This window comes from Arvicola amphibius, chromosome X (assembly GCF_903992535.2).
Source record: "Arvicola amphibius chromosome X, mArvAmp1.2, whole genome shotgun sequence".
Taxonomy (NCBI): Eukaryota; Metazoa; Chordata; class Mammalia; order Rodentia; family Cricetidae; genus Arvicola; species Arvicola amphibius.
The window spans coordinates 32,320,766-32,340,796 of NC_052065.1; the positions used below are offsets into that span (position 1 = coordinate 32,320,766).

At 38.4% G+C, this 20,031-nt stretch overlaps 1 protein-coding gene across 1 annotated transcript; it reads right to left on the minus strand.

Moving 5' to 3' along the window:
* Positions 1-12,941: 12,941 nt before the first annotated feature.
* Positions 12,942-13,939, minus strand: LOC119805107 (heterogeneous nuclear ribonucleoprotein A1-like). Its single transcript, XM_038316958.1, has one exon. It carries the CDS (start codon positions 13,902-13,904, stop codon positions 12,942-12,944), a length of 963 nt encoding a protein of 320 aa, XP_038172886.1. The 5' UTR covers positions 13,905-13,939.
* Between the last annotated feature and the right edge of the window lie 6,092 nt (positions 13,940-20,031).

Here is a 20,031-nt window from a genome sequence, read left to right on the forward strand (position 1 = left end):
ACATATATGTTTAATACATATTGAAATCAAGTAGCCAAATGTCTTCATGTTTTGCACAAAATAGAAGAGAAGGCTATCTACATTAGGAGGATAAGTATTCATAGATACAGAATTGGAGGTCATGGGAAAACACTGGGTATTCAGAGGAATGAAAATGGAAACTGATGAGATAAGTTACCAAACTAACAAGGGATACTAAGGGTCAAAAAAAGAGCAGAAACAGCACAAAGTGTGGAGAGTGGGAGATTTTAGAATATTCAGTCCTAAATGAACTGGTTCCAGCAAACCCCTCAGGGTTCAGGAGCTATGGGGAAGATAAAGTAAAGAATGTGAGAGTCAGAGGGGATTAAATGACTCTAAGGAAACAGTGTCTTTTAGACACAATAGGACTGATGCAGAAATGTGTCCACAGACTGTGGCATGAACAAGGCCTGCACAGGTTCAAGCCAGGTAGAGTCCCAGTACTGAGAAGGGAAAGTAGACACAGGTCCCCATCCCTAACACAAAAACTATATCCAATTGACAAGGACTTGCAAAAGAAAGTTTTTTGCCCTCCAAGGGAGTCTCACTGGGTATATTAAATCACACTTAAGGACAGCCAAGCAATAAATGCCCAAAGCAAAATTAACTCAATGGTATTTTTTGTAGACTTTTTTTTTCATATTACCTCATTTGGGTATTTTTTTTGTCTTACTGGCCTTTTACTTGTATATATCATGGTTTCCGATTTTGTGTTCTTACGGAGTGTGTGTGTGTGTGTGTGTGTGTGTGTGTTTCTTTTGTTTTTCCTTTAATTATTATTGATTGCTTGATTTGTGTGCATGTTTGTTGGGGGATGAACAGTGAGGTAGAGAGGATCTGGGAGAAGATGGGGAAGGGAACCGTGATCAGAATATATTGTATGAAAAAAGCAACATATAAAGATTCAAAGAAACAACAGAGAGAGAGAGAGAGAGAGAGAGAGAGAGAGAGAATCACAAGTATATAAGTATATTGTGGCCTTAATCCCTTTGATAATGTGGTTTTCTTCAGCAGCATCCAGTAGCCAAGGTGGAAGCAACAAAGGCATATAATGGAATTTATGGGATTTATTTAACTGTAGAAGAGATGCGGCAGGAAAATGGGCTCTGTTTTAGCTTTAAGTGCAGCAGTATCATGGTTAAGTGTAGTAGGGAGGTCAAGTTTACATAGAGAGAAATCAAATCTAAACCAGCCTAATGAACAGAGAATAAAATGGCTTTGAGGTTTTTCTGTATGAAAATTAATGGAGAGAAAATGCTGGAAAGATAGGATAATACTTGGAATGATGCATTAAAATATTAGTTCAGGCAATGGTTGAAACTAGAAAAAAATCCTGGATGAGGTAACCCAGACCCAGAAAGACAAATCTAATATGTACTCACTCATAAGTGGATAATAGACATAAAGCGAAGGGCAACCAGTCCACAACCCCAGAGAAACTAGACCCTTCTTCCAGAAATAAACAGAAGCAGATGCAGAAATCCACAACTAACCACAGGGACGAGTTCCTGGAGTACAACTGAAGAGAGGGAGCAGCGATAATATGAACAAAGGAGCCAAGACCATGATGGCAAAACCTACAGAGTCAGCTGACCCGAGCTAGTCGGAGCTCACTGACTCTGGACTAACAGTTGGGGAACCTTGGACCAAATTAGGCCCTCCTAAAAGCAGGTGTCAAAAGTGTGGCTTGGGCAGTATGTGGAGTCGCTGGCAGTGGGACCAGGAACTAACACTATTGCATGAACTGACTTTGTGGAGCCCATTCTCCATGAAGAGACACCTTACTCAGCCTAGGCACGGGGAGGGGGACACTTGGTCTTGCCTCAACAAGGTAATGGGGCAGACTTAGTTGACTTCCCAGGTGAGGCTTTACCCTCTTTGAGGAGCAATTGGGGGTGGGGGAAGGTGGAGGGAGTGGGAGAAGAAGAAGGAGTGAGAACTGGAATTGGCATGTAAAAATATATTATTTCAAGGGCTAGTAAAATGGCTCACTGGGTAAAGATGCCCACTGTCAAGCCTGAGTCACCTGAGGGACAGCCAGTTCATAGTAGAGGGAGAATTACTTCCTCAAGTTAACTTGTCATCTGAGTTACACAGACATGCACACACACATGTGCACACACACAAATGTAGTAAAACTAAATAGTAAATAAAATAAGAAACAGGCACTCCAAAGACAAATACAAGAAGGATTAAATGGAGTATATACAGCTAGCACAGATCTTAGTGGTGGAGTATTTCTTGCTCCAGGATTGATAGAAGAGCCAGGAAACTCGGTCAATCTGCAGCTCATGATACACTGGTGGAAGAAAAGAAAGAAAGGAAGGAAGAAAGAAGAAAGAAAGAAAGGAAGGAAGGAAGGAAGGAAGGAAGGAAGAAAGAAAGAAAGAAAGAAAGAAAGAAAGAAAGAAAGAAAGAAAAGAAGAAAGAAAGAAGAAAAGCAGTCTCATTCAAAACACTGCAGGAAAGGTATGTTCTGAAAAGCGTATGCAGATGGGGTCCTGTGAAATGGTTGCAGGCATAAGCAAAGTTACTCAACAAGGGAGCAAAGGTTTCTGAGAAAATTACTGAAAGCAATCAGCAGTGTGAGGAACTGAAATTAAATGATGGGCAATGATAATAATGCACATCAAACTTACTCTATTGAATTTAATCACTGTACTTACTCTGCAATGTAGGCATCAGTTTTCCTTGGTAGATGAATAAATTGTCACTGAGGACATTATGAGACTACTTTTAAGCCACATATCTAAGAAAATTTTTTTTAAAAAAATTTGCTTTCAGTACCTAAGTCCCTTAACCACTAAACAGGATTGAAATGAGAGGACATAAGAGAAAAGGTACCAGAAGTACTTTAATGTAGTAAAGCACCTGTGGTGGTAGAGTTAGAAACATTATGATCCAGCCAACTCTGAGATCTAGCCACATGCTTAAATAGTCAGCTTGGTATCAGAGGCCCTGACCACAGATAGCTGCCTGTTTTCAGAGTTCCAGAAGGAAAACTGGCAGGAGGGATTTCTTTACCTTCAGAGAAGGGACTCGAGAAATACAAGGTCAAGAGCAAACATCTGTCCCCAGAACTTCATTATGAAGCTAACAAAAATGCTTTAACAAAGGTTTACTCTCTGAGCTCTGAAAACAAGAAGATTGCATCACAAAGTGGCTCTGTCTTTGAGTTCTTTTTCTCTCCTTCCCTCCCACCACCCTCTAACTGAATTCTGCTTTGTATATTATTTGCCAGCTCCAGTGAGAATATTATTGGTACTCAGCTTCCTTCAGCTCTTTACTCTTTTTGCATACCCCTCTCTTGGTTTGGATGTGAATTTGCCTCCAAAGACCACATGCCAAAACCACTCTTATGATGACTGCTCTTTGCCTTGAGACAACATTTCACCAGAAACTGAAGGGTGTGGTAGTGTGAAAGTTCAGCTTCCTTGCCTGAAGTTCAACCAATGTGGAACCATGACTTACATGCCAGCATTCACCCCAGTGCTCAGGCTGCATCCTCCCTCTATCAAATATGCTTGAAATCGCACTCTGGTTTGACCTTTTCCCCATCTCTATTGTGGTTTCCAACTCCTTAGCCTCTCTCTAAATACTTTTAAATATTTTTAATGTTTTTATTGTTTGAGAATTTCATATATGCTTATAATGTGCTTTGATCAAATTCACACCACATTTTCTCACCACTAATTCCTTGTCTATTCTCTCTACCACTTTTTCTCTCAACTGCATGCACACTTTTTGAAACCCACTCATTCTACATTGTGTATGGTGTAAGATTTATCTACTGGAGCATGGGTAACATCTTAGGGACTATGTCCCCAGAGAAAACTAATGTGCTTCCTCCAGCAGCCACCCAATGCCAATAACTCTTCAGCTAATAGTAGGGTAAGACTTCAAGAGCCCCCCCCATGCTGAATTTTGTTTGGCTTGATCCTGTGCACATCTTGTGCATGTGGTTACAGCCACTGTGAGTTCACTTTGCAATGGCCATGGTATGTCCAACAAGTATTGCTTGATTATAGATGTCTACTACCTCTTGCTCTGTCCCCTTCTTCTGAAATAGTCTCTTATCCTGGGAGGGAGAGAGGCACGATACAGATGTCTGCTTTAGAGTTGAGTACTGTACAGGCTCTTATTCTCTGCATGTTGACCAGCCATGGGTCTCTGTGTTAATAGGCATTTACTGAAAAACAAGAAGTTGAAAAACCTTTCAAATGAGACACATTCTTAGGATGCCTTAGGTTAGGGTGTGTTTCTGAGAACTCTGATTTAGACAAAGATTGTTTAGTTAGACATTTTTTGAGAGGAAAATGTATTTTAAGTGAAAATATATGTCCAATCATTAAGTACTAATGTCAGCATTAAGTACAAGTCAGCATTTTAATCCCAGTACTTGGGAAACCAAGAAAGGTAAATCTCTATGAATTTGAGGCCACTTTGGTCTACATGGTAACTTCCAGTCAAGCCAAAACTACATGGTAAGACCTTGTCTTAAAACACACACACACACATGCACAACACACACACACACACACACACACACACACACACACACACACACACACACACACAACTACTACTACACAAAAATGGGTGAAATTCTTCATAATATGAAGGTATATAAAATCTAACTGTGGCTTAAAATCAAGAAACAATGAAAAGAAAAAGATCAATACATTTACATAAAAATTAAAATTAAATTTTCTTGAAATAGCATGGTGCTTTCCACGGGCTACAGGGCAGGGACATGGGGGGGGTGTTGGCCAAAGGTAGACAGGTTTATTTATGCAATATAAATCAGATCTGGAAATCTGAGAATTTAATGCATTGTCTTGTTAGTCATCTCACAGTGTAAATGTAAAATTAAACATATTAAAACAATCCATTATATACCTTAAATATATACAATTTCCTTTTGACAATTGTTTCTTTGATCAAGTCAGATTTTTTTGCCTAAAAATATGATAAGTTTAGAAAAACTCACAAAGTAAAACAAAAAATTCTTTCAGTCACAAATGGAGAGTTATATACAAATTGCCGTCAAAACTTGAAAGGAAAAATACCAAAGCCTACTAGGGAAATGTGAAAAAAGATTTAAGAAATTGAAATGGCCCATAAACATATGGGGATCTGTCTAAATCACTCATAATGGAAATACAAGCTACTGTCACTCAGAAGTATTTTATACTTATCAAACTGACGAAAATGAAATGTTCCACTAAACACCCCATTGGCAATGCTGGGCAGAAGCATATGCTCTCATGTACTGCTGGTGGGCAGTGTAAATGGCACAATCCTTTTGGAAGTGAATTTGGCAATACTGAGCAAAACTTAAAATGTACTTATTCTTTTGCTAAGCAATACTGAACACACAACTCCAAAAAATAAAATTATTTCTGTATAGATTAGTTAGTCATGTGCTGTTCATAATAATCAAAGGTTTAAAGAGATGCCATGTCTGTTAATATGGAAATGAACTGGGCACAATTAAGTCCTACTCAGTCATCAAGAATAACAACAATGGGATGGAAAATTATGGAGTGATTACTGATATAAATCAAAGATTAAGACAGAATAGTTTAGATGGTTTTCTACGTTTTTCATATGGAAAAAGTGGGAAATAATGATTTATATACGTGCATATACAGATGTTCCTTCACTTACAATAGGGCACATTACATAATTCCACTATAGGTTTAAAGTATTAGGAGCTGAAAATGCATTTAATATGCCTGGACTATTGAACCTCCTAATTTAGTTTCATAAACTGGGTCACAACCCCATCTTGACTGGGGTGACTAAATGTGGTAACTGTGAAAGGTCTTAAATATTAAAAGGTTCCTGAATGTGTGATAAGCAGAAATTTGAAAATCAAATCTAATCTGTAATTAATGTGAGGTCTTTGTGGCAGCTCTCCTCCATGCTGCACTGTGGAACTTCACTGATGTCTTGGTTCTGAAAACACAGCACACACTTCTCATTTTTATACTGCCACATTTTGCAATGCCAATGAACACCAAATGAAAAACATCTCAATTCACATTCAAGACTATTGTATCTATAACTTGCCATGTTTACCCTGTGCATATAAAGCTTTTTATTTTGTGGGAGCATAGTTGCTTAATCCTTAAAAAAATTTCTTATTTTCCTGTTATCATTCCCCAAAACATAAGGATCAAATTAGTATATCTTCAGATTATAATGTGTTAAAAGTGTTTTTTTTTAAATGTTTAAAGTTGACTTAATTTTTTTTCTCATTTTTTTATTTAATAAAAATTTTTATTTGAAATTATTTTATTTCCAGAATGACAATTTTGTATATGAGATAACAACACTGCAATAAAGCAATTAATATGAAAAATGGAAACCTGATATTTAAAAAAAAAACAGACGATCTTATCTACTATCATAGTCCTCATAAAAGGATTATTTAGCTGTAAAGTAATTTTAAAACTAACTTTCCAAAAAGAGAAGTCATCCAGTATAAACAATGCTATCACACAAAAGCATATGAGTACCTAGATGCAAAAATAAAATTGAGTGTATGTAAAATAAAAGACATTAAAATTCACTTTTTCTGAAATGAGCAACAAAAGAATACAAAGAAACAAGGCGGAAAGAATATAACATAAACAACAAATAATCAGCAGCCAGCAATTTACATGAAAAAACACAACCACTGAGAAGAAAATAAAAGAAATATTATAAAAATATGCATTGTCAATAAGGTCCTGAGCTCGATTCCCAGCAACTACATGGTGGCTCACAACCATCTCTAATGGGGTCTGGTGCCCTCTTCTGGCGTGCAGGCATACACACAGACAGAATATTGTATACATAATAAATAAATAAATAAATAAATAAATAAATAAATAAATAAATATTTGCCGGTTGTGGTGGCGCACGCCGGTAGGATTTGCTGAAGGAGGCAGAGGCAGGAGGATCACGAGTTCGAGGCCAGCCTGTTCCTCATTTTTTTTTTATTAAAGATTTCCATCTACTCCCCTCCTCCTCCCCCTTCCCTCCCCTCCCTTCCACCCATACTCCCACTCCACCCCTCTCCAAGACAAAGAGCCATCAGGGTTCCCTTCACTATGTTAAGTCCAAGGTCCTCCCAGCTCCCCCTAAGTCCAGGAAGGTGAGCAACCAAACTGACAAGGCTCACAGTGAGCCCGTCCATGCTGTAGAGTTCATGTTCATTGCCGTTGTCCTTGGTTTCTCAGTCCTCCTCCACCATCAGCCACATTCAGAGAGTCCGGTTTGGTCCCCTGTTCCATCAGTCCCATTCCAACTGGACTTTGGTGGTCTCCCGTTAGATCTGTCCCACCGTCTCAATGGGTAAGAATATTTTATTAAGTTTGGCTTGAGATTAGAACAGAATTTCCAACAATTTTTAAACTGGCTTCTGCTATTTTGTACTATGTATTTATTCAAAGTGGCATCCTTAGTATTGACCATCATAAAATCAAAGTGCCAATCAACTATGAAAAACTTTAAAGATGTTCTACTTCTGCAACATTAAGCAGTCAACTAAACATCAATTCTTTTCAAATAAATAAACATATCCTTATCATTATTATGTCAGCTAGATTTTCTCTTTAATAAATCATAAAATCTTTGATAAACCAGATTTGTATTCAAATAAATTTATGATTTATTAACAGTAAACTATTGAATACCTAGTTTTTGTCTTTATACCTACTGTGGAGATTTGGTGTCTTCTAGGATTAGGCATGTCTTCTGACTTCCCATTGCAGAGGATTAGGTTTTGCAGTATACCCATTGTAGCATCATAATTCTTTCAAGCTTTAAGATTCCTTCATCAACACTAAGCAAAAGGATCTCTCCAACTCCATTTCAATAGGTCATCATTTGACAAATGCTTCAGCCAGTCAGGCAAACAAACTTTAGAAACCCCTTTTAAACTGTGAGAACTTCCATATTAAACCTAGATTCTCCAGTCAGTATACCCATATTAATAAACTCAGCCTGATCCAGTTTTATGTTCCATATACCATTCTTCCACGCCCTTAAAATTCATTCCAACACTTATTCCTCAGACTTTTGCTTGAATAAATTAGGAATCTCATCAACATCTTTAGTGGACTATATTTTATATCTCCCCTTCAGAAGCCTACTTAGCCTGAAGTCTGATATTTGTAACCACTTTCCTTTACTACCCATTCTGTATTTCCTCCATCCTCAGCAAGAACCTCAGCAGATCTTGGTTCTTTTCCTGGAGGAGTGACCCAAACCTTCATTCCTGACGGGGCTGTGCCCTTTGTCATCCTGCCTGGATTAGGCTGTTGTAATTTCCCATTGACTTTAATTACAGGACATGGTGGTACCAAGAGACATCCTAAAGGATCCACTGCACTCCAGACATAATCCTTCTTACCTCCATTGTGGAGAAGCAATCCAATTTCACCATGGTAATCTAGGTCAATCACCCCTCCTAACATTGTTATTCCTTTCTAGAAATAATCCCAACATGGCCAGGGGTAAGTCTGAGCATCCAGTTCTTGTGGCTTCTGTCAAGAATACTCCTTTATCTGAAACCAAAACTTCTAAACCTGAAGAACCTAAAGTTACAGGACCAAGAAGCAAAATTTCCCTAGTGGGTCTCTAGGATTATAGTTAATGGAGTCATTTCCTTTTCTAACCCTTGATTCTTGGACCTATGAGTCCTGGCTATGGGAGAAACTGAACCATATATGGTGATACAAAGCATACACTGCTTTCTGAAGAGTCTTTCCCTGCCTACTGTCCTCCAGGTTATTGTCACCTAATTGGTGCTGTAACTGTGTTTTCAAAAGGTCATTCCCCCATCCTATCAGGCTAGCTGCTTTGGCACAGTGGAGAACTTTTTAAGTCTTTGAATTTTTAAGGACTGTGTAACTCAAGTTTGTACTATGCTTTACATTGTAATATTAATGTGAGATCTAGGGAATAACAAAAAAGGAAAAATTATATCTTAATAAGTGGTGTATTGTGTGCCAAGCTGAAAAAGGGTCAATTTTGCTGGCTAGTTTTAATGTTGACTTGACTAAGCTAGAGTCACCTGAAAGGGGGAGCAACTGAGAAAATGCCTCTGTAAGATCTGGCTGTAGCCAAGTCTATACAGCATTTCTTAATTAGTGATTGATGTGGGAGGGTCCAGCACATTGTGGATGGTGCCATCCCTGGGCTAGTGGTTCTGGGTTCTTTTTTTTCTCATTTTTTAATTAAAATTTCCATCTCCTCCCCTCCTCCTCCCCCTTCCCTCCCCTCCCCTCCACCCATACCCCTACTCCCTCCCTCTCCAGGACAAAGAGCCATCAGGGTTCCCTACTCTATGTTAAGTCCAAGGTCCTCCCAACTCCCCCCAGGTCCAGGAAGGTGAGCAACCAAGCTGACAAGGCCCACACAGAGCCCATCCACACCGTAGAATCCAAGCCCAATGCCATTGTCCTTGGCTTCTCAGTCAGCCTCCACCATTGGCCACATTCAGAGTCCGGTTTGGTCGCATGTTCCATCAGTCCCATTCCAACTGGACTTGGTGATCTCCCGTTAGTCCTGTCCCACCGTCTCCATGGGTGAACGCACCCCTCATGGTCCTGACTTTCTTTCTCATTTTCTCCCTCCTTCTGCTCCTCATCAAGACCTTGGGAGCTCAGTCCGGTGCTCCAATGTGGGACTCTGTCATTTTCTCCATCCATCTCCAGGTGAAGGTTCTATGGTGATATGCAAGAAATTCATCAGTATGGCTACAGGATCTGTCCTTTTCCGGCTCCCTCTCCTCAGCTGAGTGAAGTAACCCAGACCCAAAAAGATGAACATGGGATGTACTCACTCATAATCGGTTTCTGGCCATAATTAAAGGACATCGAGCCTATAATTTGTGATCCTTGAGAAGATAATAAGAAGGTGAACCCAAAGAAAAACATATAGTAATCCTCCTGGATATTGGAAGTAGACAAGATTGCCAGGCAAAAATTGGGAACTTGGGGGTGGGGTGGGACGGGGGCAAGGGGAGATGGGGAGAGAAAAGCGTGAAGGGGAGGATGGGGACAGCTCAGGGGAATGGGATGCTTGGGATATAGGAGGGTGGATATGGGAGCAGGGAAGCATATATCTTAATTAAGGGAGCCATCTGAGGGTTGTCAAGAGACTTCACTCTAGAGGGGTTCCCAGGTATCCAGGGAGATGCCCCCAGCTAGTTCCTTGGGCAGCTGAGGAGAGGGAGCTGGTTCTGGGTTCTATAAGAAAGCTGGCTAAGCAAGCTATGAGGAACCAGTAAGCAACACTCCTTCATGATGTCTGCATAAGCTCCTGCTTTCAGGTTCCTGCCCTGTTTGTGTTCCTGCCATGACTTCCATCAGAGGAAATGAGTTTTATTCAAATATTTCATAGTACTTAATTCTGTATAATGATTAAGGCTTTCTAAGTGCTTGGGGGGTTACACTATTTCATCTTACTTGTTCAGGCTAAGATATACTTTTTTTCTTTTTTAAGGAAATGCTTTTACTTAATATATATTTTAAATGCTTTTAATTGTAATAGAATTACATCATTTCCCCATCTTTCTTTCCAGTTGCTCTCCCTCAAATACCTCATGTTCTCCACTCTCAAAAGTTGATAGCCTCTTTCTCTTTGATTATATTTATTATATATTTATATATGTATGCTTATATAATATCTATATAATGTTGAGTCTGTTTTTGTTGTTTGCATGTATATGGTTTCAAGGCTGACCACTCTGCACTGGATAACCAATAAAAGGGCTCATTGCTGGGAAAGGCTAATTGTCTTTCAGCAATCACTGGTTGCCTATAGTTTTTTGTCTAGAGGTACGACACTGTGAGATTTTTCCTTTAAGGAAAGAACACTATCTAAGCAAATAAGGAGTTTAAGGAGAGGAAGACAGTAAGAGGAGGAAGGAAAAGAGGGAAGACATCTCTTCTGTAGATATAAATACACTTAAAAACTGTGGCAGAAATTATATCACTAGGACAAACCACCATTTCATGTCTTCCAAACTAATAATAAGCTTATATAAAGACTACCAACAGATACTTAAAAAGTCAGGTAAACTGTGTAAGAAATGGACCATTCATACAATGACAAAACATCATCTACAGGTTCCTTACCTGTTAAAAAAAATACAAACATAAAAAAGAAGGGAAAAATACAAACCTACATTTACAATGAAAGAACCTGATGCTAGTCATTTTAACTAAATGATCAAGCTCAGTATAACCCACAGGGAAACAACTTGGCATTATCATTACATGATTCAATGTAAAGTACATAGTATTACCTTTTTAACGTAGTATATACAGTATATATTGGCTTCAAACTTGGGATCCTCCTGTTTTTAGTCTTTTGAGTGTTGGGGTTATATGCCTTACTAACACATTCTGCCATTAGCTTATGAACTCTTAAGAAATAGTCTTACCAATTATGTTTAATTTGAACAACAAGCTTCTAATTTACAGGATACAGGTGGTAGAGAAAGAATGAGTTAAATGAGCTCAAAGATCAGACAATTACAACAGACAAAATGAAGGACCTATCCTGTGTTTTTCAATAAGTCAATGCTACAAAAATATGTAAATGAGGAATGATTCTACTCTAAAAGATAATAATAAGATGTGACAGTAGTATGTGCAAAGGTAGGGTGTTTCTTGGTTTTAAAACAAAAGCTCAATGTGGCACTAATTAAAATATGATATTAGTTCTCTATTGCTGCCAAATTGTGGCTTAGAACCACAAGTAGTCATCACAAACTTTTGTAGGTTAATAATTTGATGCCCTTAACTCAGTTTCTTTCACATGATTAAAATCAAGATGGTATTAAGGATTGCTATCATCTATTAGGTTTTATAAAGCTGAAAGATATGTTCACAACTTCACTCGCTGGAGACCTCATTCTCTTGAGAAGAGATCCTTTTCTTATGTTTGTATGTGTGTGGCACAAAGGATTGAACTTAAGGCCTTTCACAATAATGCTCAAGTCCTTGGTACCAACTTCTGTCTTAGTTAGGGTTTCTATTGCTGTGAAAAGACACCATGACCATAGCAACTCTTATAAAGGAAAAAAATTAACTGGGGCTGTCTTACAGTTTAGAGTTTTAGTCCATTATTGTCAGGGCAGGTGTCATGGCAGCATGAAAACAGACACAGTTTTGCTAGAGAAGGAGCTGAGAACCGTAGGCAGATCTCTGTGTGTTGGAAGCCAGCCTGGTCCACAGACCAAGTTCCACAATAGACTTCAAAGCTAAGCAGAGAAAGTCTGCCTTGAAAAACCAAAAATGTCTGTTATTTTAAAGAGAGATAAATGGATTATCTTTAGCTTTTATTGAGGAATCATCTTAATCATGCAGAAGTGCTTGGGACAAAATGGCATAATACCAAGCAAGAGAAAGAAATAATGCCAATATGCCATTTGTACTTGCTTTTATGGGAGGGACCATAAAAATATTCACTTAATGTTTTTCTCAACTTCTTTCTAAGACTGGAAACTCTTAAAAAAAAAGGATATGTGGCAAGTGTTGGACAATAAGTTTTCACAAAGAATCTTTTTTTAAAAAAAAAGGAAAAAAAGACATTTATTCAGTGTCATGATCAGACTATTACATTTAGCAATCAACAGCATGGGTGAGAAGAGGTCTACAGTAAAACCCTTTGTTGGAATGTTTTACACTTTCCACAGAACAGAAACTAAAATAACCTGTTATACAATTAGTCACAAGTACAGTCCTCGAGTTTTTTTTGCCCATACACATGAGTATTGTCTAAATCATGTCTTCTTTGTAGCAGCTAGGCCCTGCCACCACTGTGCTTGGCTGAGTTCACACATCTGGTGTCACCTGTAGCTTCCCTGTCACTTCTCTGGCTCTCCTCTCCTGCTAAGCTTTGTTTCCTGGCTGTAATTAGAACCTCCTGCCACTTCCATAGCTGCTGCTGCTGCTGGAACCACCATAGCCACCTTGATTTCGTGGTTTAGCAAAGTACTGGCCTCCACCACCATAAGGGCCAGAGCTTCTGCCTCCAAAGTTTCCTCCTTTCATTGGTCCAAAATTTGAAGACTGATTGTTGTAATTGCCAAAATCATTGTAGCTTCCACCACCTCCAAAATTGCTTCCATCATTACCGAATCCATTATAGCCATCCCCACTGCCACCGTATCCACCACCACCAAGGCTGCCACCGAAGCCACCACGACCACTGAAGTTTCCCCCTCGACCAAAATTGTCATTGCCGCCAAAACCGCCTCCACGACCACCACGGAAGTATCCAGAACCACTTCGACCTCTTTGGCTGGACGAAGCCCTAGCCATCTCCTGCTTGGATAGGGCTTTTCTTACTTCACAGTTGTGCCCGTTCACAGTATGGTATTTCTGAAAAACAATCTTGTCCACGGAGTCATGATCATCAAAGGTGACAAAAGCAAACCCTCTCTTTTTTCCACTGCCTCTGTCAGTCATGATTTTAATCACTTCAATCTTCCCATACTGCTCAAAATAATCTCTCAGGTGATGTTCTTCCGTGTCTTCTTTAATACCACCAACAAAGATCTTTTTCACGGTTAAGTGGGCACCCGGTCTCTGAGAATCCTCTCTCGACACAGCTCTCTTGGGTTCCACAACTCTTCCATCCACCTTATGGGGTCTCGCATTCATAGCGGTATCCACTTCCTCCACAGTGGCGTACGTAACAAACCCAAAGCCCCTGGATCGTTTGGTGTTTGGATCTCTCATGACCACGCAGTCCGTGAGTGTTCCCCATTGCTCAAAATGGCTCCTCAGACTCTCGTCGGTGGTTTCGAAGCTCAGCCCTCCAATGAAGAGCTTCCGCAGCTGTTCCGGCTCCTTGGGAGACTCTGACTTGGACATAACGGCAGGGAAATGAGAGCCTTCAGCGATGCTTCCTCGGCTGCGTCAATGGGCAGAAAGATTTCACAAAGAATCTTGCCTGATAGATGCTAGATGTTGTGGATAGAAGGTAAGACTAAGGATAGGTACAAAGTAGGCAAAAGGCACAAACTCCTATAAAATAAGAAAATAGAGATAATGAATAAAAGGAAAAAAGCAGGTAGTCTGAGAGGTTGAATTACAGGGAAACAAAGGGGAAGAGCGAAACAAAGCATGAGAAATAGTGTTACTGATGGGATATAGAAAAAGCTACTTTATACAGAGAAAGGAGAACTCACATACACTCTGGAAAGGAATGGAAATTGCTGAGGCTATTATAAAAAGCAGTATGGAGGGCTCTTCAAAAACAATCATAGTGCTGAATATATATGTTCCAGATATTAAATATTTTTAGTTAGTTGAGTGTTTTTTGTTTGTTTGTTTTGTTTTTAAGGAGAACCTCAGTATATATCCCAGACTACCTTGGAACTCATTAGCTGAGACTGCTCTTAAACTCATTATTCTCCTGTCTCAGCCTCTTGAGTGTTAAGATTACAGATATGTGCCAAAATGTTCACATGAAATTAGTATTCTGGAAAGACACCTTTTATTTCATGTTTACTGCAACACTCTCCACAATAGCCAGCTTACGGGCCAATGTTATGTGTCCACTGATGGATGAATAATTAAAGAACTTGTCTTACATATAAACAATGGAACATTACTTACTCACAAAAAGGAATGATATTATGTAATTGGCAACAACATAAATGGACCAGAAAGTCAAAAACATACATTGTATAAGCTACAAAGATCAACACAAAACAGTAAAGAATAGAATAGTAGCTGCCAGACTGTGAAAAACATACAGAGAAAAGAGGGATGGATTGAAGATGGTTAGTGGGTCAGGGGAGAGAGTTGGATAGTAAAATCAACATAATGATATAAATCACAGTAATAGAACTATAGATAATAACAGTTAATTGAATAGAAGATCGTGAATGTTTCCATCACTCAATAATTGTATGCCTGAGGTAATAGATACACTAATTACCCTGATTTTATCATTATACATTGTACACATGTATTGAAATGTCACACTGTACCTCATAATTATGTACAATCATCATGTGTGTGTTATGAATAAAAGCATATTTTAAAATGAAATAGCCATTTTCAATACTCAAAATTAGACTCCAATTTTAAGGGCCATGTAGAAATCCCATTTTGTTGAAATTTTGATGAGGAATAAGCCACTTACTTAGCTCCAAAATATGTTTTAAAAATTACATTTTTTCCATTAAAGAGGTGTCTTTGAAAATGGTGTCTTTGAAGTTGACAAACCTGCAAGATGGCAAGTTAACTGAATAGTCAAAGTCTAACATCATCAAAATTAGTACAAAAATTATAATATTTCTCTCTAATCCAATATTACTGGCAGACATTTTCACCAGTGTTTTGGATAGCCTATAAACCAACAGGCACGTACTCTGCTATATGACACAGAGACAAAAAACCACAATATGCTGAAGAACTGTTTCAGATCAAATGCCCAAGGAGACAATGACCAAAATCAATGTGCAATATAGAATAAAAATCAGGATTTCAAAACAATCCAAATTAACATTGAATGTCATTATTAGAACAAGTGTGATATTTGAATGAGGAATGTAGATCAAGTAATTACATTATATTAGCATTGATTTTCTGATTTCAGATTGTTCTACTATGAATTAGGAAATATAAACCAAAGTATTTGGTATAGTGAGTCAATGTTACCAATCTAGTTACACTTAAAATGCAATGATCTTAACTATCAGTTTAACTGGGTGAAATGGTATCTAGGGCTAGAGCACCTCTGTGATACCATTTCCAGAGAATATTGATATGCGGGATAGTAACTGAAGAGAAAAGACATGTCTTGCATAAGGTGACACCATTCAACAAGCTGTGGAAAAAGTTGGAAGAAGAAGCCAATGTGTATGGAAGCAAGTCCCTTTTCTTCATGAGTGAGTTCTCTACTTTCTCATTATGCAATCAGCCATTTCTGGACTACACAGTCCCTATTTTGTAAACTGAATTTCTCTTTAAAAACTTGATGGTTGCGTTCTTCTGGAGAGCCCTGAATAACACAGGAAAATAATGAGAATGGTGTAGGGAAGCTGTGACTGAGAGAGAAAAAAGAAAGAGAAACACAGACAAAAATAGATGAGGCAAAACATGAGCAACTAGTAACTCTGTGTAAAGAGTAGGGGGAGAGCCTTACATTACGAAGGATAAAATTTTATCAAGACAAGTGACATAGATCTATAGTTTAGATTAATATCCTCCAAAGGTTTGAGTTCCAGAATATGATACTATAAGGAGATTGTAGAGCCTTTAGGAGATGGCACCTCATATGTTCAGGTCACTAGGAATGTGCACATAGGAGGGAAATATGGAACACAAGTATCTTCTTCTCTATATTTCTCAGTGGTCATGAGATAAGCCACTTCTTCCAGTTTGGCAGCCCACTATACTGTACTGCACAACCACAAGCCCAAAGGGAATGGAACCATATAAGCACAGACTAAAACCTCTGTGATATACACTATAACCATTCCTTCTTACAACATGATTTTCCTGGGTATATTGGTAATTGAAAATTGACTAATGGAGGAAACAAAAAGTTATGCTAAAGATCACACTTTCTCATCCTGTGCAATATTTAAAAAGCAGATCATATAGAATGTATTTAAATATTAGCCTGGTACAGAGTGGAATACAATTAATAGATAAATCCCACCCCAAACAAATTAAATTTTTAATCACTGAACACATCCACACAAATAAAATATCTGTAGTTTATTTACTATTTAAAAAATCATAAGTCCATAAAAGCACACAAAAATAGAAACTATAATATCTGCCCCAAATATGTATAAAATAAAAATAAATCAATACACAGATGGACAGATAAATAGATTCTGCCATGGCAAAACATTATGTATGAATGTGTATGTCATTGCATCTATGTATTTATTGCACCTTTTCCTTGGCTCTTTCTCTTATATTTGTTTGCTTATTTTCTCCTATTCTTATTTCTGTGTTTTCAGTTTATCTTAATTTTCTAGATGCCTGTTTGTTTTTTTTTTTTAAGAGAGAGAGAACGGGTGTGGATTTGGATAGGAGGGTAGGTGGGGAGGGTCTGGGAGGAGTTGGGGAAAGGGAAAACACCACCAGAATATACTGTTTGAAAAAAAAATTCAGTTAGAAAATTGAAAAAAAAAAAAACAAAATACTCCCAATTTTAAAAACATCACAAATTCAGTCAAATATTTGGAATAAACCCTGATAAATCTGGATAAAGTTTTATAGATATCCTTTTCATTTGGAAATCTGACATGAAGAGACAATTTCTATCATGTCTGCACATTAAATACCATGTGTTGTGTTGTGCTGCTTAACTAAAAATATTGAATTTCTTTAATGCTTTTAATAAAATATTGTTGGGCTTTACAATCTAGTTAAGCATGGAAAAGGCAGACATTGTAAGTGGGTACGTGTATGACTTTGTGTTCCAAATAAAGCAGGTGGTGTTAAACATGCCCATTTCTTTATGGCTTGAGTTTAAGGCTTGAAAAATATATGCTAGAGATTTAAGAACAAGTATAAGCCTGAACATTATGAGCTAAGAATTTATAACACCTGATTTTCAAGAACTAACACATAGCTATCACCCTGGGGGGTAGTGGGTGACATTTTGTCCTTATGACTATCATTCTTATTTTTATATGTGAAAATATAGATAGAATTCAAATTAATATTCTCATACTTGTGACATTTATGTCTAACTATTGCATCTGCTTTTAAATGCTCAAAAGAACATTGCCTTTTGACAGCTTGTTTGTTTTGGAGGCAAATGCAGATCCAGGTTTGACAATAAATTATTTCTGAAAGTGTTGCATGAATAATAAATACCCAGAGACAGATATTGGGGTTCAACATAAAGATCCAGAAAAGCAAAGCAGCCATCTACTAGAGAGACCTTTTACCTCTACCAAAACTTCAGATTGAAAGGGTAGGATCCTGTCTCCATGAAACCTCAGACTCTATACTATTTTCCCCTTTATATTCCTTTCTCTGCCCAGCCATATTGCTTCTGTCTCCACCTCCCTAGTACAAGGATTAAATGTGTGTGACTCCCAAACACTGGGATTAAAGGTGTAAACCACCACCACCTGAATGTTTCTGGATTGATCTTTTGTAGGCCAAGGTAGCCTTGATCTCAGGAGATCCGTCTGCCTTTGTCTCCCCAGTCCTGGGATTAAAGGTGTGTGCCACCACTCCCTGGCCTGTATGGCTGACTGGCTGACTAGTATGGCTGTTTTGCGTTCTGATCTTCAGGCAAGTTTTATTTATTAAAACACAAATAATATACCATTATATAAAATAAATCTAAAAGTTGCTATTCATAAAGACTTTGCAACTTTTGTTCTTTAATGTTATGGTTTTCTTTGCAAAAGTTATTGACATATAGTGAATGTTTATAAGTAAAAGTATTATAAACACTTTAACAGGACAAACAGATGGATGGGTTTTAAGAAGTGGATAATAAATTGTTACAAGGAGCTACTTGTTAATCCCAGCCACCCAGAACCAAAATAACCACACAGAAACTCTCTTAATTAAATCACTGCTTAGCCCATTAGCTCTAATTTCTTATTGGCTAACTCTTTTTTCCATGTTTGATAGCTTTATTTTTTTATATTATTAAAATTTCCGCCTCCACCCCTCCTCCCACTTACCTCCCCCTCCCCCTCACTCTGCCTCCCTCTCCTGTCCGAAGAGCAGTAAGTGTTCCCTGCCCTGAGGGAAGTCCAAGTTCCTCCCCGCTCCATCCAGGTCTAGGAAGGTGAGCATCCAATCAGGCTAGGCCCCTCTAAAGCCAGAATGTGTAGTTGGAGCCAAATCCAGTGCCATTGTCCTTGGTTTCTCAGCAGCCCTTATTGTCCACCATGTTCAGGGAGTCCGGTTTTATCCCGTTCTTTTTCAGTCCCAGTCCAGCTGGCCTTGGTGAGCTCCAATTAGATCAGCCCCACCATCTTGGAGGGTGGGAGCACTTGGCTAACTCTTACATATTATTTTAACCCATCTCCATTAATGTGTTTAGCACCACGAGGTCATGGCCTTTCAGCAAAGTTTTCGGCACTTCATCTCTGGCGTGGATCTATGGCATCCCCCTGACTCTGCCCTTCTTCCTCCCAGCATTCAGTCCAATCCTCCCCACCTACCTAAGTTCTGCCCTTTCAATAGTCCAAGGCAGTTTCTTTATTCATTAATGGTAATCACAGCACACAGAGGAGACCCCCACATAACCTCCCCTTTTCTATTTAAATAAAAAGGAAGGTTTTAACTTTAACATAGTAAAATTACATATAACAGGTATCAAACATGAATACAATTACAATATTTATATATACTTTACCTTTTATCATAACTAGGGAAAACTATAACTATAAGTATAAATTCTTCAACCCCATAAAAGACTCCAGAAGGATATATTACCTAAGTAAACAGGAAGTGCATTGCAAGCAACATCCAAAACTGTAGAAATGATAGAGACATCTCACTGCCTGTATAGTCACCCAAATTTCTTCTGTACCGTTGGGGCATCCATCTTCAGCGTACAGCCCCATAGTATTCAGCAGACTTTTCCATGAGGCAGAAGTTTCAAAGACAGTTCAGTCACTTTCTTTTGTATCCTGCAGAATGTCTCACAGACACTTTCATGAAGCAGGAACCCTGAAGGATCATTTCACCTTTAGGCAAGTTCAACAGTCATTTCTCTGTGGGTCCTGCATGTCCAGTGAAGCAGTCCAGGCAAGAGCAGTTTATTTCCCAAATGGCTAACCAACTTCATAAGGAACCTCTTCAATGACCATCATCCTTTTGAAGTAATTGGTGCTGCCAGGAGCAGATGTGTCTCATTGTCATGAAAAGTCCTAAGTTATTAAAACATTCTAAATGCCACATTCTGAAGGTCTCTGGAAGATTTGAAAAATACCTATCTAACTGAACTCTATCTCTACACATCAAAAAATATAACTAACATGACTACAAGCTTAAC

Excerpts from the sequence above, each read along its gene's own strand:
- LOC119805107 (XM_038316958.1), bottom strand. The coding sequence starts at position 13,904 with ATGTCCAAGTCAGAGTCTCCCAAGGAGCCGGAACAGCTGCGGAAGCTC.